The sequence below is a fragment of the Cetorhinus maximus genome, chromosome 20 (assembly GCF_964194155.1).
Source record: "Cetorhinus maximus chromosome 20, sCetMax3.hap1.1, whole genome shotgun sequence".
Taxonomy (NCBI): domain Eukaryota; kingdom Metazoa; phylum Chordata; class Chondrichthyes; order Lamniformes; family Cetorhinidae; genus Cetorhinus; species Cetorhinus maximus.
In genome coordinates this window covers 43372531-43391276 of record NC_135898.1, presented here as the reverse complement: position 1 = coordinate 43391276, position 18746 = coordinate 43372531, and the positions used below count along the sequence as shown (strand labels likewise).

The following is an 18746-nucleotide window of genomic DNA, read 5'->3' as shown; positions in this document are numbered from 1 at the left end:
CATTGCAGGAGGACTTGAGTACAGGAGTAAGGCTGTCTTAATGCAGCTATACAGAACCTTGGAGAGACCACACCTGGAGTATTGTGTGCAGCTTTGGTCTCCTTACCCAGGAAAGGATATACTTGCCATAGAGGGAGTGCAGCGAGGGTTCACCAGGCTGATTCCTAGGATGGCAGGATTGTCATATGAGGAGAGATTGGGCTGACTAGGCCTGTATTCACTGGAATTTAGAAGAATGAGAGAGGATCTCATTGAAACATATAAGATTCTGACAGAGCTGGTCAGACTGGATGCAGAGATGATGTTTCCTCTGGCTGGGGGGTTTAGAACAAGAGGTCATAATCTCAACATACAGGATAGGTCATTTAGGACTGAGGTGAGGAGAAACTTCTTCACTCAGAGGTTGGAGCAGGCTCAAAGGGCCGAATGACCTACTCCTCCTCCTATTTTCTATGTTTCTAAGACCATAAACTCTGCAATTCCCTCCTCAAACTCCCTGCCTCTCTATCTTACTTTAAGACCCTCCTTAAAAAGTACCCATCGGCCAAGCTTCTAGTCATTTGCCCTAATATCTCCTTATGTGTCTCATTGTCAAATTTTGTTTGATAATGCTCCTGTGAACTGCCTTGGGACATTTGGGGCACCTGACATTTAATGGCATCATCATCGCTGAATCCGCCACTGTCAACATCCTTGGGGGTTACCATTGATCAGAAACTGAACTGGACTAGCTATATACATACCGTGGCTACACGAGCAGGTCAGAGGCTAGGAATCCTTCAGCGAGTAACGTACCTCCTGACTCCACAAAGCTGTCCATGATCTACAAGGCACAAGTCAGGAGTGTGATGGAATACTCCCCACTTGCCTGGATGAGTGCAGCCCCAAAAACACTCAAGCAGCTTGACACCATCCAGGACAAAGCAACCCACTAGATTGGATCCGTCCACTAATATTCACTCCCTCTACCACTGATGCACAGTGGCAGCAGTGTGTACCATCTACAAGATGCACTGCAGGGACTCACTAAGGCAGCACCTTCCAAACCTACGGCTGCTACCAACTAGAAGGGCACGAGCAGCAAACACATGGGAACACCACCACCTGGAAGTTCCCCTCCAAGCCACTCACCATCCTGACTTGGAAATATATCGCCGTTCCTTCGCTGTCGCTGGGTCAAAATCCTGGAACTCCCTTCCTAACAGCACTGTGGGTGTACCTACACCACGTGGACTGCAGTAGTCCAAGAAGGCAGCTTACCACCACCTTCTCAAGGGCAATTTAGGATGGGCAATAAATGCTGGCCTAGCCAGTGATACCCACATCCCATTAATGGATTTTTAAAAAATTACTACGTTAAAAGTGCTATATAAAGGCAAGTTGTTGTTCACACTGCTAAAGAAATTACTGCTGACACCAAGTCAGGATCAGCACTGAGTAAAACGAACCTTTAACCTACTGACCTTCACTGAACTAGTTGCACAATTTTGCTATAAACCGTTCATCTTTTCAGGCTTCATTCTAGAAATGAACTTTTCCTCAAAGCACAGCAGTTTCTATTCTTGTTTCCCACAATTGTTTCTCTGCGCTCCTAAGCTGGATGGTTTATGCAATGCTCCATTTTTATAGGTGCTAACATCCCTGTGGTGATTTGTTCAGGTAACTATTCTGCACATACTATTTGACTATGTGAGGCATCACTGCTAAGCATATCCCTGCTCTTGGCTTAATGACCCACATACATACTATTCAGCAGGGATTAGTGCAGAGCAATAAGGAATGGAACCACTTGCAATACCCCCATTGTTATCCTGGCTGCTTCAGCTGACTCAGTCGACTATAGCCCTGGAGCTACTCTGTCTGTGTTAATCAGTAAAGCTTAATAGGATGCATTTACCCATTTAATGTTTTTAAAGCATAGAAAACATCAAGGTGCTTCACAAGGTCAAATAGATGTCAAGCAGCACTGAAATAGCTAGAAGAGATGACTAAAAGCATTGACAAAAGTTTTTTTTTAAAGCCAACCTTTTTAAAAAGTGGGAGAGAAGCAGCAAACTGGTGCGGAGAAGGGGGCAGCACAGGAAATGAATTTCAGACAGTTGGTAGAGGGATCTGCTACAAGGAGTAGAACAGAGGAAAAACAATGCACAGGAGGCCAGAACTGGAGTATCAAATGGCACAGCCTGTGATAGAGAGCGAGAGAGGATGCACAGGTAGAGTAGAGCAGGGCCATGACAGATTTGAAAACAGGGATGAAGGTTTTGAATTCTCTGCATTGGGGTACAGAGATTTAATAGCCAAGGTCAAGCAGAGAGAGTGTAAAGTGGAGTTAGGGCCAGAGTACAGAGCTTTTGATAGGAACTAAATAATATGGTTTTGATCTGCCCAATGATCAACTGGAAGCAATTGTGGCTCCTCCACAACTTGTTGGACAAGCAGTCTAACAACACATACGTTGTGCATTTGACTCAACATACACAGAGGCAGATTACTGGGTAAAATCACAGAAGAGCTCATGTAAACAATGAAAAGGATGGAACCTTGGGGTAAGACCGGAATACGAGCAGGGAGTCACTGCTGGAGATACACTGGTTGTATTGGGACAAACAGGACTGGAACTTAACACTTAGTACAGCACCTTATCAAATTCACCCCATTAGGCTGCAAGAGGTTAAACATCTGAAGATCTATTTCTTGTGTTCTTTGTTAATTAATTTTCTAATCTATGGTTTGGTATCATGGCCGTGCTAATTCCTCAACGGACAGAATTATAAATCTGCAGTTGGGTTTCAGAAAAAAATAGAAACAAGAATCTTAACAAGGAGCTTTGGGTTTCTCGCTAACATTTAACATCTATAATATTTTATACATTACACAGATGTTGAACTTTAACAATTAATACTAAGAAAAAGCCTCTGATTCACAATATGCTCTGTCATATTTTTCAGGATGTCCCAAAACCAATGCACCAAGTTCTGAATAATTACTTTCAAATCTTCTTGTTCAATCCAAATGAAATACGAAAACTTGATAACTTACTGAAGTTTAACCTGAAAACCTCAACATAAATTGGACAGAAGTTCTTTCACTCAACAAATTGCAGGAAATCCATCACTTAGAACTAGTGCACAATGTGCCATGTGAACTGGGTTAGGGGATTGGGGGAAGTGGGGTGGAGAAGGGAAAAGAGAAACAAACAGGGGCCTGAAGAGTAAAACCAATCAGTCCTGGCCTGAAGCAGGCTTGTGGAGGCTGTGTGTGTGTGTGTGTAACTAATTTAATTAAACTGAAAACAGCCAGACTGCAAGGTTTAAATCATCAAAGGGATTAGGTATAACAGCACGCATTTGAAATTGAAATGGACGAGCTAACATTTGCATTTGAATTTCAAAGTAACAAGGAAAATGGTTGCATATTTCAAGGTAAACAAGTAATGGGGACATTATATTTTATTGACCCAAAAGCAAAGACAAGATGGAAACAGGAAAGATCTTATATTTGGAAGAGTTTGAGTTTGGAAGGGTTTCAAAGAAGGTTTAAAACAATGGGTTTAAAAGATCAAAAGGGAGAAAATATATTTAAGAAAAGATTGAAAGCTGTATGGCAGTGGCCATGTGAGATCTTGAAGAGTGTACTGTAAAATATCAGCCTCTAGCCACCCCAGAGCAGTGCTCTGCTCTGAAGGGTCATACAGACTCGAAACATTCACTCTGTTTCTCTCTCCACAGATGCTGTCAGACCTATTGAGTTTTTCCAGCATTTTCTGTTTTTATTCTAAAGAAGTGCGTGCTTGTTCCAGAAAGCAAGGTTTTGTTAAAAGCCTTGGAATTCCATCATCACGTGAGAGAAAGAGAGAAGCTGTGAAATACCTTCCTTATGGCAATTGTGGATGCCTTGTGGTAATATTACTGGATGTTTTATAGATTAAGAATCTATTCAGACTGTGCCTGGAAAAGGGTGTTTATTTTGGGAGTCTAGTTAAGTAGAAGTCTTTTGGTAAATGTTGTAAGACTAAATTTAACTGTGTAACTGTAATCTTGTGTGTTTAAGTTTTCTTCTCTTTTGTTAATAAAGGTTTTGATTTAATATTTAAAATCTCCAATAGTGGTAGTGGACTCTACCTCTGACTTCAGTGCACATACCTTCTCGTAATACAAATACAAATTGCAAATCTTGGCCAAGTTTCCCTGTGGGATTTGGTCAGCCTCGCAATTACCAGCCACCATATCATAACAACCTCTATACCAAAACTTTGCAAGTACAAGGCCCAATTCATAAAATTGGAACACATAATCCAGGCTGACACTTTGTAGTGAGAGTGCTACGCTTTTGAAGGCGATGCCTTTCCAACAAGATGTATACTGAGAGTCCTTCTGCTCATGCAGCAAGACAAAACTCCCATAGCATTATTCATAGAATAACAGAGCTTCATCAGCCATTTATTCCTCAACAACACTGCCATACAGGTTAACTGGTCACTTACCTCATTGTTTTTTTTAAATAAGACTTTGGAGTGTGCAAATCAGCTGATACATTGCTTTGCATTCCAAAAAAGGGAGACGGTGGTGTAGTAATAATGTCACTGGACTATTAATCCAGAGGCCCAGGGTAATGCTTTAGGGACACAGGTTCAAATCCCATCATAGCAACTGATAGAATTTGAATTCAATGAATAAATCTGGAATTAAAAGCTAGCCTCACTAATGGTGACCAAGAAACTCATCAATAGTTAAAAAAACCCATCTGGTTCACTAATGTCCTTTAGGGAAGGAAATCGGCCATCCTTACCTGGTCTGGCCTACATATGACTCCAGACCCACAGCAATGTGGCTGACTCTTAACTGCCCTCTGCAATGGCCTTGCAAGCCATCCAGTTCAAGGGCAATTAAGTATGGACAACAAATGCTGGCTTTGCCAGCAACGCCCACATCTCATGAAAAACTAAATCTTTAAAAATTCAACAACCAGTGCTTCATTTCTGATGTAGAAAATGTATAAATACAATTTCTTTCAGTCTACGATTTGCTTATTTTCAGGGGGGAATAAAAAAAAAACCCAAATGTCTTTATTGAGCAATTTACTATTTTTCCTTTCTTCTCACTTCCTCCTTTTGTTACACCCCATTTAGTTTACAGTAAATCCTCACTTAGAGTTGTGGTTGTGTTCCTGAAAATCACAACTTTAAGTGAAACAACTGAGTGAATCATGGGTTCCCATAGGGATCAATACTAAAGCCTGAGTTGGGTTCCTTTGGGCATTTGCTGCTCAGAAAAACTAATGTATAAGTTGAAATACTGTACTGTACATGTGCAATACTGAGAGTTCCTAACTGCAATAACTTGCAAAATAAAATTAAATATGAAATACAAGATATTTTTAAAAAATTACTCTCACTTTCGTAATTTTAGATTAACCACGCTTCATCTAGTGGCAGAAGTTGGTCAATTCAGGAAGCTGATGGAATCCTGGGACTACCAGCACCAACTAATTTCTGCCATTAGATGAAACCCAGGAGCTGCAGCTCAGTACCAGAGCCAGGAGTGGAGCAGCTGAAAACAGACCCTGGTAGGAACAGCAGGTGGGAGGCAAGGCTGCGGGGTTGGGGGAAGGGTGGAAGGCCAGACAGCAAAGTCAGGAACTGGAGGCAGGCTGGAGAGCCTCAACATTCAGATATCACAGCTGGGCCAACAATTAGTGCAGAATGGAAAATTATCAGTAGCATGCAATTTCATGTAAATCCAGTCCATCAGGTTTGTTAAACTCAAGACATTAATGAGCTCATTGCTAGTTTCTTGGTTGTGTTACAGCTTCAATTACCACTTAGGAAATCCCAAGTTATTTTAAAAACGGAACAGAGAGCAATATAGCACCTCCATCTCTCTCGTCTCCTTCTTCCACAGCACTCTCTCTGCCCCTCTTCAAACATCCCACTACCGTGCATTACAACCTCCAGCTTTTCCTTAAATAGTTCAAGCATTTATTATTCTTTCCAGAAGGCCATTCCACAGGCAGTGTTCCATACACTGTGTAAACAGCTTCCTGGTATCAGTGCTAGATTTGTCTATAGCTCATTTGAACCCATGCTATGGGCCGACTGTCACTGTTTAATGTAAGACAGTGCCTCGGATTTGCCTTTTTAATACCCTTTGCTAGCTTATTTACTTCCAGAAAAGGGTTGGGGGAGGAATAGGGTAGGGACAGAGAAGGTTAAACTCTTCATTATTTCCTCAGGGTAAGTGGTTTACTATTTCGTTCAGATATCTGTTACTTGCTGCTCATAACATTGTAAATATGTTTTACCCAGTTATCTCGAAAAACACAAGTCCTCCTTTCAGCAACAAGAGATATGTATAATCTCGTGAGCAGCGTCTAATTAGAGCTGAGAAATGTGCAACAATTTGTCATATTACTGAAGACACCCAATTGCCTTGTAGTTACCTTCATTTGTATTAGTGTCTGTCAACCCATGAGGAATTCTGTTAATGCTGAGGATATATCCATCGTCAGTCACCACCTCATACTCTTCACTCGGGTAGCCACGGTAGGAGATAAGCTGACTCTGGGAAAGCAGACAGTGCAATAAGTCACATTTTTTTGACTAGGAAAGAAAAATCCTAAGCAAGTGAAAATAAAACAACGCTGCCTGGGTCAGACCATTAAAAAACCTGGAACACTCAGAATAATTAAACAAAAAGATATCAGTAATGAATCAATGGAAGACATTAGTAGCAGTTCAAGTCCCCGAAGCGAATATTATCATTATTTGACATGCAAAAATCAAGTTTTTTTTTAAGCATTAGTAGCTTGTCTCACTGAAATGAATGGAGCCACAATATGTTAAGAGAAATACTTTCTATGCCTCTCTACTATATGGTGACATGGCTTCCTTCAAAAGCCTTATACTAAAGGTGTTGATTCCATCTCCCTCTCTACTCAGGATGAACCCACAGGTCTGCAACTTCAGTGTCCTGTTCAACCTTGATTGAGCTTCAAGCCCAAGACCAAGCCAATATCAAGATGATCTATACTTCCACTGGTGGAAATTTACTTCTGTCCCTACTTCATCCCATCAGCACTGAAATCTTTAGCTACTCTGTCACCTCAAAGTTCAATTCTCTTCCTGGCCTCTCCAGTTAAATCCCAGATCCAACTTTACTAGCATTCTATGCTTTATATCCTGCATCACTCCAGCTGCCATTGGTCTCTATTGCTTCCTGCCCCATAATGCAGTGTTATAATCCTTGCCCTTATTTTCAAATCTTTCCATACAGCAACTTACATGTATATGTCTTTAATGTAATAAAAGCATCCCAAGGTGGTCACAGAAGCATTATCTGGCAAACTTTGATACCAAGTCACATGAGGTGAACAAATGCTTAGTCAAAGATGCAAATTTTAAGGAGCAAGGGAAAAGCAGAGGGGTTTAGGCAGGTAATTCCAGAGCTCAGGGCCTGGCTGGCTGAAGGCATGGCAGCCATTGGTGCAGTGATGAAAACTGTAAGTGCACACCCTTTACCCTACTTCTCCAGCACATATTTGTCACTCTTTTCTCTCTCAAGGATTCAGCCTCCCTCCTCCACCTCTCCGCACCCTGGAATTCACTTCCTAGCCCCGTCACTTTCAAAAGCTTCCTCAGAACTTAAGCTTGGGGTGAGTGGAGGTACTCCTGGAGTTATGGACAGAAGCTTAAACTTTGCCTATACGGAGGATGGGACTGAAGTCCAATGAGAGCAGCTGGGTAGGTTCTGTACAACACAGCATATTAACTGTATCTATAGGGAGGGATCGGAAAACATTCCCCTTTCACCCACTTTCTGCTATGTTCCCTCTAAAGTGATCCTGTCATTTCAATACATGAAAGGTGTTCTATAAATCCAAGCTGCGCTATACTTTGTTTATGATTATATTAATAGCATTTTCTCAAAGATGACCCACCAGTCTTGAGCCACTGCTGATTTATTGCCAGTTTCAAAAACAAATGAGACCTAATGGATCTCCTCCCATAGCACCACTCGTGCAAGATGCTGTGTTAACACATCAGGAGCGGTGTACCATGTAACACACATTGAAACAAAGGGCAGGACAGTCAGAACACTGACCAGGAAGCAGGGCAATTGGGTGAAGTAGGAGCTGGAATGGTAATTGGAAAGGGATGTCAGACCCCAAGATAAAGAATATAGGAGTTCTATTGCTGTCAGTTGACAGCCAGGAGCAGCTAAGTTCAAAACCTGGGGCTGAGGTCAAGAGTGATCATCACTGAACATACAGCTTACGTGCACTAATATTAACTGCAAGCCAACACTGCAAAACTCTAGGCTGAGGTAAAAGAGAGACTGTACAGGAGTTAGGATTGGTAAATAGGTAGGGGCTAGAGTGGGAAGTTCTGCTTTAAAAGGTAAAAACTAATAACCAGACATAGCTCAGGCTAAATAGAGTAAGATAAATTAATAGATGTGGCTTTAGAGCAATAATTGAATTGAACTGGACAGGCTGAACTGAAAAGACTTGGAAAAGATTTCTTCCAACAGATGAACACAGCAGGTACTGAAAATGCAGTGTTTAAATGGTTTTTGATTTGGCTCCCTTTGAGCCTATCAGCATGCTTTGACACCTGAAGTGCTAGAGATAGAGAAGACAGCCAATATTAAAATGAAGAAAATCACAGCATGTTTGTTCGAATGAAATTTCCACACCCAATTGGAAACAAATAATCACATCTACATCCACCATCTCCTACAATACAAATGATCCTGGGGACCAAGCTTCACTGACGTCTTGGTGCTTTGCAGTTTGGAGATAAAATTAAAATAGAATACTGACAGGGGAAATGGAAGTTCAAGAACTAACAGAAAAAAACCAGGAAAGACAAAATGTGAATTACAGTTCAAGAGCATACACAAGCAATTTAGACAGACAGGTGTAAAAGCTTACTGTGTATATTCAAAATGAGAACAGCAACGATGAACCAAGATTGGGAATTGGTGCAAGACAGGTCAGGGAGCAACCACATTCCAAACATAGGTTTACGTGTCACCCTTGGTTCAGTGATTGCTCTTAGGCCTCTGAGTCAGTTCTTGGCTTCAAGCCACACTCAAGGTTTGAGCACACAACTTAGGTTGACATTCCAGTGCAGTGCTGAAGGAGTACTGCACTCTCAGAAGAGATGCTGACTTTCCAATGAGGCGTTAAATCAAGGTCCTGTCTGCCCTCCCTCAGGTAGACATAGAAGCTCCCATAGCGCTATTCAAAGGAAGAGCAGAGTTCTCCTGGCGTCCAGGCCAATATTTAGCTTTCTATTTTTGCAGATGTTAGTTAAATACAAGGTCATTTTTCACATTGCTGTTTGTGGGACCTTGCTGCGCACAAATTAACTGCCACCATTCCCTACTTAGAACAGTTATTACACTTTCAAAGTATTTTATTCATTTTGAAGCACTTTGGAAATCTTGAGAATATTAAAGCTGTTATAGAAATGTAAATTCTTTCCCAATCTATGACGAGCTATTTCTGAAATTTCAGTGAGGGTTTTGAGAACAGTGAGACAGGTTTGCCAAAGCAACCTACAATATTTAGCATAGTCAGAATCACATGACTGGGAAATACTAATACATTGGTTGGGCACAAGTCAATTTTTCAATTATAGTCCATTACCCCTCACTACATAGTGAATGAGATTCTTATACCATGAGAATGGTGTCTTTCCGCCTCCCCATTCAGGGAAAGGTTTTGGTTTGCCCCCTGATCCTGCACTGAGACTTACTCAATGTAAAAGCAGTGGAGGAAATGGATTATCTCACATATCACCAGCCATGCCAGAAAGAAGAATTATTGTGATCTTGTTGCTGTATTATATCATTCACTGTGCGTATGTTATCAAATTAGGTGGCAGAAATCTAATCTCCAGCAGTGACATTTCACCTCGACAACAAAATCCACCCAAAAGAAAATATATATTTTAAAGGTAGCTATAAAAAACTATTTTTCAATGAATTAAACATGGACTAGTATATTGGTCACATTGTTTCGGTACTTAGAATTGAGTTTAAAATTTAGCTAACAGGCAAAGATATTTGAAACAGTCAGTTAGTCATAGGCTGCTGTGTTGCAAATATACAGCCAGGGCTGAGTGGCCAAAGATAAAAAGGTCTGAAAATTTGTGATAAGGAATCATGTAACTATAACACTTATGATCTGTAGTGAAATGCAAATGCTTCTAGGCCATTTCAATTATTAGACTGAGTGGGTAGAAACATAATATTTTCCTTTTCTTTACCTTCTGTTATTATCAAGACTGTGGACCAAGGCATTTGTATAAAATCATCAATGTGACCTCAGCATTCAATGCAGGAACACAGGATGAAATCCACACTAACAAGAAAACATGACCTTACTGGATTATGTACATGCAAAGCGAAGCAAAGGTGTACAGCAGTGCTTCACAAACTATTTTCCAATGTGAACCCATTTTAACACATCACCACTTTCTCAAGGGCAATTAGGGGTGGGCAACAAAAGCTGGCTTTGCCAGTGATGCCCACAACCCAGGAATGAATATATGTATAAAAATATAACTCTTGAAAATTCACGTGACCCCAGACACCAGCAAAAAACAAACGAGCAATAAAACAGCTGATACCGCACCAAATGTTGCTATAAGTTGGTGTATTATAGCTCTACATATACATTATATAAGGTCAATAATACATTATACAAGCATGAAAATCTGTATTTTAAAGTACTTTGTAAAAAATGTTCTTATTTTATATACTCATGTTGGTTTCACCAAATTTTCTATATTCCATGATGACAGAAGGCTCAGTGAAGTGCTCTCCCCTGCTGACCCACACACATATTGTAATCAGCTCCTCTACCACCCTCCATGCACAACCCACTTCCCTATCCCCCCCACCAACCCCCCACTGACTTGTGCCATCCCACTCACTCACTGATTCCCACCCTCCCTCCCATCCCCACTCAATCACTCCCTCCTCCTTCTCCACCCTCTCCCCTACTGGATTTATTCACCTTGCCCTGATGTGGGAGAGTTGGAGTGGAAAAATAGTGATAATGATAATGGAAAAAGGGGAAACATTTTATTAATTAGACTCAAATCCTAAACCTTTATAAAAACATTGATTGATGTGACAGAGAAGCAGCTGTCAGGGCCTAAGCCCGAAACCTGGCCACTCCCTTCCCTCCCCCATTCATGACACTGTTCCGGACCCCCACAATTCAAAACTCACCGCTCTGCCCTCTTTCCCAGTAGTCTAACATCTTCCTCTGCTTCAAATGTTTATCCAATGGCTTCGAACTCAATTATGACAAAGCATTCCATGCTCCATGCATAAAGGATATTTCTCCTAACCTCTCTCCTTTAATGACAATTTTAATTTGATGTCCACTTATTATGGACTGTGTAATTAATGGAAATAGTCTCTCTCTATTCAACTTGTTATATTGTGAACGACTTCCAATAAAACCTTCTTTGTTCTAATGGAATCCTGCCCCCTCAAGAAAAGAAGCAAAGAAAAGTGGAGAAAACTGCGGGAAACAATTATGGTATCAGAATTTCTGGGACATAATTTTCCCTCTGTCTTATAATGCACACATTGTAGGACACAACATATAAACTTTTAAATTCTTTCAGAAATATTCAAAACAATTAATTCTTCACACCTACAAGAAGTAGAAACAAGTACTGAAACTTAAAAAAAATCATTTTAATATTGAGCAATATTACTACTATTTTAGATGACAATAAATTTCTAACTTACAATGTTCATAAAAGCTTCAGGATCCACATTTAACAGACGATGGCTGACCAGAAACTTTTTGCACATGCTTCCATCTTGCATTAGGAATAACAGGGTAAAAAACAGTAGGCTCATCTTCAACCTACGTAAAATATACACAATATGCATTGTTACTTGTGTAAGCAGCAGCAAATGATTTGCATTGTGGCTCACATGCTGGACAGGTAAAAGTGAAGCCACTCAAATCACTACCAATGATCAAAATGTAGGGGAGAGGACCTTATTAATGAATAGTAAAAGCAACATTAGGCCAATAAAATTCCAAAGACTTCCATAGTGCACTGCCTGATGGATGGTGTTAGCAGATTCAATCATAACGTTCAAAAAGGGCATTGGATATATACTTTAAAAGGAAAAAAAATTGCAGGGCTACGGGGAAGGAACAGTGAAGTAGGAGTAATTGAATAGGTCTTTCAAAGACCCAGCACAAGTACATGGGCTGACTGGCCTCATTCTATGTTGTATGACTCTGATAATGGGAAACATTTACTTTTCTAATTTATTAACAGTTAAAACACACACTGACAATTGTATGAGCTTTGAGATTTCTTCTTTAGGCCAAAACAAGACAAATGTACCATTTACAATTACAAACACTATGCAGGATTATGGGCTACAACTGCAGAATCAAAGGCAACCTTTTGAAAGCAATGACTTGGAAACATGTAAAAGCAGAACACAAATCTCAAAATAATGCTCAAAATGATTTTTCTCTTACTAAATGCAATCTAAAAAATAACTGTAAACATAAACTAGCTTTGAAAAACAAACATGATTATCTAACAGCTGTAAGTAGCTTGAATCTCAGTGTTACTTTAAAACAATAACCAGTGGCAGTAAACACAAAAACGTGTATAACAATGCCAAATGAGATTTCGAGTGGATTCATCTGCAACAAGCCAAGTAAAAGGAAAAATATCACAACATAAAGCAGACATCGCTACAGATGTCTTTGGGTGAATACATTAACATTACATAATAGGTTATTGACAGCAACTGCAAGATGTTATTTAGAAAGGTAACATGTAAACAATTAGATAAAATTAACAAATGTGTTGAATTTAGTTCCACATATTGTTGATGCAAAACTCTTAAAATTCCCAACCTGAAAGTAGCCAAGGCCCAGTCACAAGATTGAAAAACTCCGACTGTGCTTATCTGAAAAGGTAAGATAACAAATAGAACCTAGTTAAAATCTTTAAAAATAAAGAATTTGTGCAGGAAAGAAAGCAAAACAAAAAGATTAACAAACTTAATTTAAGAGACAAATTCACTTTCTTACCAGAAAGAACCTCTACTGATCTTTATAAAATAGGTAATTTTTCTAGAAATACAAAATGACCTTATAGCGCTCAGAATGTCAATTAACTATATACACGACTCTTTAAAAAAACTCACTCAATATTCAGAATTATCCTACCGTTGTATTCCTCCAAAAGGATCAGTTTAACCTCTGGTATTTCCTGATATCCTCTTGATACAATTAACTCACATATTGTGGTAACATCAAAACTGACACTTAGAGTAACAGCTTATGAAGCTCTGATATAGTTAAATACTATCTTGACTTATTTGGGACTGCCTTGTTGCACTTGCAGTTTCATTTGTATCACTGCCTGTCACCGTTCGAATAAACAAACCGAGAAACACAGCCGCGATCTGATTCGAACTATTTGCTTGTGTGAAGGGTAAACACCAACACAGATTGGTTGGGCTGAATGGGCTGTTTCCACGTTGTATCTTCTATATATGACACATCAGCAAGTACTGTAAAAAGGAAAAGCTGATATTAACTGATAAGATGCCAAATGTAGCTTCTGCCGGACTGCCAGAGGAAAGCAATTAACTGTATTAGCCACACCAGCTGCTAATTGAGAAGTAGCATGGTTCAGAAGTCAAAAGGAAAATGGGTCCTTTGCCAATGCAAATCCAAAGAACAGTGAAACAGAAAAGCACTCAAACAGATAAAGCTTTTTTAAAAAAATTGAATTGTCATGATTAATCATTTGGTAACATAATGCCCCAGTATTGCTCAATTAAATGGAAAACCACTGGCTTGCTAAATTTCCTTGCTCAGGCTAGTTATTGTTTCTCAAACACCAATGAGGAAGATACATTTGGCGGTGCAAATGGGGATAAAGTTGCCTGTGAATTGAGAGACTGAAGTCACTAACATAATGGTGGAGATTTTTGAAGGTTATAAGGGTGAAGTGACACATCTATATTGAAAAAATTATGCAGCATACCACACAGCAACTGCAGTGCTGAAGGGCTGAGTAACGGCAACAGGAAACTTGGGGTGGGTGGGGTTGAACATGCTTGAATTTGACCAACCGTGATTAGAAAATAAACTTCACATGCAATGTAGCAGTTTCCACAGTAAATTGAACAAGCCTAAAGAGAAATCAAAAGGGTCACCTCAAGAAGGGATTCACGTACACACTCACATGGAGAGGATTGTTTGAAGGTACGTATCAATCACACTCCTCCCAAGCGGAGTTGCCAGGAGTATCTGATTCCTAATTCTACATAACCACCATGCCCCATATCCCTGAATACATTTGGTTAACAAAAATCTATCAATCTCAGACTTAAGATTAATTGACCCAGCATTGATTATCATTTACAGAAGAGAGTTCCAAAATTCTATCACCGTGTGTGTGCAGGACTGTTTCCTAACCTCATTCCTGCAAGGCCTGGCTTCAATTTTTAGCCTGTCTCATCATCCTCGGCTCACCGCTGCTTCAAGGTCAATTAGGAATGTGCAACAAAAGGCTGCCATCGTCACTGCTGTAGGAGCCTCGGATCATTTCTAGCACTTTCTATAAGCAGTAGCAGGCATGGCAGGTCAGGCGTTCAAAATGTTTCTGCCCCTCTTCGATTCTGTTTTGGTGGAAAGCGTTGCAGCAAAAAAGGTAAGGAAAGGCAGCACCATGCTTCCAGAAAAATCCCAGGGGCAAGTGCTTCAAGCAACCATTGTAGCCACTGGACCGGGCAACCAAGTAAAGAATGGTGACATCCACCCAGTTAATGTAAAAGTTGGTGAAACAGTTCTACTCCCAGAATATGGAGGGACTAAAGTTGTCTTGGACGGTAAGGATTACTACTTATTTAGCGATGGAGATATTCTTAGAACACAGCATAAATTTTGGATGTTCCCTCAGTTTTAAGAAACTGATCATTACATGAAGTACATGTCTTTTTGTTTCAGCTTGAAAATACCATTTTTTGAGCTTTGGTACAATAAATTCATTATTAAACCCAAAAAAAGGCTGGCCTTGCCAGTGACACTCTCATCCCATGAAAGAATTGAAAAAAGTCACCTTTGTGTCACCAGCAAACTTGGACATGTGGCTCTCTATCCCCTCAGGTAAGCGTTAACACATCAGCGGATAGTTGAGACACCAACACATATGTCTTTGGGACACAACTAGACACAGCCTGCCAATGGGAGTACCTGCCCAATATGCCTACAATCCGTCTCCTGACACTCAGCCAATTTCCTCACCAGGTGAATAATTTGTCCTCAATTCCCAAGTTTCAGAATTGCAGCAAATATCGAGGTCAAATATTAGCACAGAGGTTTCATCAGCTTGATCCATTTGTGAGGAAAAGCAGAAGGTGACAATTAAGTAAAATAAATGACTAATATAGACAAGAGGGAAGGCCATCTGGTAGAATCCCATTATAAATTGGTAATGGCAATGAACACTCCCTGGAGAAATCTAGAAATCTGTCGAGCATGCATCCAGGATAAGGTAGGCCAGGACAGGCTAGAAATTCAGTATATTGAAAACAGCATGATTCTTTCTGTAATTATGGGAAAGACCATGTCCTACATTATTAGAGGGAATATGTCAGAAGCCTGGTCAACAAAGCGACTCTTAGATCCAGTTGGAAACTCAAGAATAGCCGAAGTATCCAGTCACTGAAGCAATATTCAGTTGTTAGGAACTTCTTCGCAATGGACTGTGGATCCATTTGCATTTGCATTTGCATTCACTTTCCAGAAACAACCAGCTTATCCCTGTAGAAAAAAGTAATGTCATTTTTCTCTGAAATCTGAGGATTCAAACTTATGAGCATGGAAGTATCCAAATCAGTTTTAAAATACTTTACAAAAACAGAATTACCTGGAAAAACTCAGCAGGTCTGGCAGCATCGGTGGAGAAGAAATCAGTTAACGTTTCGAGTCTTCATGACCCTTTGGCAGAACTAAAATACTTTACGGTAGGTAACCTAGGGAAATAACTGGAATTAAAATACTAAAACATATACTAAGAGCATCATTTGAAACTTTTGATGGACAAGTGCGTAATTTACCAAATAATGCTGTCAAAACTACTCCAACAATTCCAACTTTAGCATTGCACATTTTGGAATTTAAAACTTAATAAAACAAATGTCCCGCGTTCTGCTGAGGTTTGATTGCAAGATAGATAATATGAATAAATAATATGAATGAACATTGGCAGTCCGACGACCAGTGAAGTCAACTTTAAGTAGTTCCGCTTCTTTTAACAGTAAAAGCTGAAGGATTTTCACCGCGCGACAGCTCTGCTATGTGAGTATAAGCTCACAGTAGCAGAGCTGCTTCAGGTTAGAAACTGGAAGGAGCAAGTGTCTATGGTGAAAAGAAAACTGGGCATGTGGGAGCGACGTTCTCTCTCCATTGTGGGTAAGAACCTGGTCATCAGGTATGAGGCACTCTCGCTGTTGCTGTACGTGGCACAGGTCTGGCCCATTCCAGACTCCTGCGCAATGGCGATCACCCGAGCCATCTTTCGCTTTATCTGGAGGTCGAAAATGGATTGTGTCCACAGGGACGAGATGTACAAGCCTCTAGATAAAGGGGGAAAAAACATGCCCAACATCGCCCTCATACTGATGGCCACCTTTGTGTGCGGCTGCATCAAGCTGTGCATAGACCCTCGGTACGCAAAACCAAGTGTCACTACATGCTGAGGTTCTACCTGTCCCCGGTGTTGAGAAGGATGGGTCTGGCCACGCTGCCGTGGAGCACTCCAAGTAGTTGGACCATGCCGTACCACCTGTCCCTGGTGGAAAAATTTATGCAGAGAAACACTTTTGACCACAAGTCCATCAGACAGTGGTCGGCACGTAACGTCTTAGAGGCCCTGCGGGAAAAGGAGAAGGTGGATCCTGTGGGATGGTTCCCCGAGCAGACTGTCAAAGTCAATTGACAGAATGCTTCATCGCCAGAACTTTCCAACAAACACCAAGACATAGCTTGGCTGGTGGTGAGAAAGGCCCTCCCTGTCAGATCCTTCCTACACGCCAGGATTCTCTCCCCCTCTGCACGTTGCCCTCGAGGTGGCTGTGGTGGGGACGAGACCGTTGTTCACCTCCTTGTGGATTGTGCCTTTGCAAAGAAGGTCTGGAGAGAGATGCAGTGGTTTCTGTTGAGGTTCATCCCGAGCAGTTCTGTGACACAGGACTCTGTGCTCTACGGGCTGTTCCCAGGGACACACACCGAGACAAACATCAACTGCAGCTGGAGGATCATCAACTCGGTGAAAGACGCTCTTTGGTCTGCCCGAAACTTGTTGGTCTTCCGGTGCAAAGAGTTGTCCCCGACCGAGTATTGCAGACTGGCACATTCCAAAGTCCAGGACTACGTGCTGAGGGACGCACTAAAGCTTGGGGCAGCCACCGCAAAGGCGCAATGGGGAAAGGTCGCTAAGACCTTTCTGCCACAGTGCACCGAGGGGCTGGGAAATGTTGAGAGCCCCTCGGGCTGTACAGCTCACAATGAATGTATGCATTGAATACCAATTGTATTATAATTGCATTGAAGCACCTCAGAGTGCAACATGATGTATGCTGATAACTCCAATACCATTGTCTGATTGACCACATTGAAATGATTGTAATATTCATTGATTGTATTGATGCACCTTGTGATCCATGTGTAAAAGTTGAATCTGATTGTACTTTTGTGATTGGGATTTTGAAATGTTTTGGAATGTTCTTCCAGATATTTTAAGAATAAAGTATATTTTTCAAAAAAAAAGCAGTGCTGCTTCAGGTTGCTTCAATGACATTGCTGGGTAGGAACAATTCAAGTACAGTCTCAGCAGCCTTGTTGGTTCAGTATGGTACAAAACATAGAGTCCCTGCTAGGGGCAGTGGTTTGAGTTCAGTATTGAGGGGGAAGGTCTGCCTCAGGATCGGCCGCCCCGCCGGGTAGAGGCGGCTTCCCTGCTGGTTAAAGTCTGTCCACGCGTATCTGCTGGCAAAAGCTGCCGGTTACCCGGGTGATGGGGCCCGGGCCCGGACCCGGACCCGATCCGGCCCGGCCAATCTACCCCCGCCCCCGCGAGACTGAAGCCCAACAGCGGCCTGCCCCGCGCTCCCACCAATCCGCGGTCCAACTGCAACTCACCCGCTTCCTCCCCGCCAGCATCCGCGATCCCAGAGCGCGCGTCCCGGCGCGTGAGCGTGCTTTAGCCCCGACGCTCTCCGCTTCCTTCCAAAAGCTGCAGGTGCACCCCCAGCAGCGCGCGCTACCGCTCCACCCATTGGTACTCGCGCGCACACGCTCGATAGCGCGTCATCGTCTACGTTTAACCAATCAGCGAGCGGCCTGCCTCTCTGCACGTCATCGTCAGGCTCTGGCTCGTGCTCATCTCCTATCAAACCTGGCAACACATCTATCCCATAATATACACAGGGCTGTGTATGTGTGTGTGTATGCCCATCCCATAATAGACATAGGGCTGTGTACCCATCCCATAATATACACACGGCTGTGTATGTGTGTATGCCCATCCCATAATAGACATAGGGTTGTGTAACCATCCCATAATATACACAGGTGTGTGTGTGTGTACCCATCCCATAATAGACATAGGGTTGTGTGTGTGTACCCATCCCATAGGATATACAGAGCAGTGTGTCTGTACACATCCC

At 41.5% G+C, this 18746-nt stretch overlaps 2 protein-coding genes and 1 pseudogene across 4 annotated transcripts in view; 2 read left to right on the top strand and 1 right to left on the bottom strand.

The window, feature by feature from the left end:
* ankrd22 (ankyrin repeat domain 22) overlaps positions 1–4060 on the top strand; it is a 66763-nt gene extending 62703 nt beyond the window's left edge. For both annotated transcript variants that reach the window (XM_078565962.1, XM_078565961.1), the window contains exon 7: positions 3729–4060. The gene's annotated coding sequence lies outside the window, so the exon portion shown is untranslated. The remainder of the gene's footprint in view (positions 1–3728) is intronic.
* lipf (lipase, gastric) overlaps positions 1–18373 on the bottom strand; it is a 49339-nt gene extending 30966 nt beyond the window's left edge. The window contains exons 1-4 of one of the 2 annotated variants that reach the window (XM_078565957.1): positions 18220–18373; positions 12919–12971; positions 11775–11895; positions 6439–6559 (exon numbers count right to left, since the gene is read on the bottom strand). In XM_078565957.1, coding sequence (XP_078422083.1) covers positions 6439–6559; positions 11775–11895; positions 12919–12971; positions 18220–18240 — 316 coding nt within the window. In that variant the 5' untranslated portion in view covers positions 18241–18373. Of the gene's footprint in view, positions 1–6438; positions 6560–11774; positions 11896–12918; positions 12972–13233; positions 13501–18219 lie in introns of those variants that run through there. The other variant, XM_078565958.1, reaches the window with a different exon arrangement.
* Positions 14592–15016, top strand: LOC144694661 (10 kDa heat shock protein, mitochondrial pseudogene; annotated as a pseudogene).
* Positions 18374–18746: the final 373 nt, after the last annotated feature.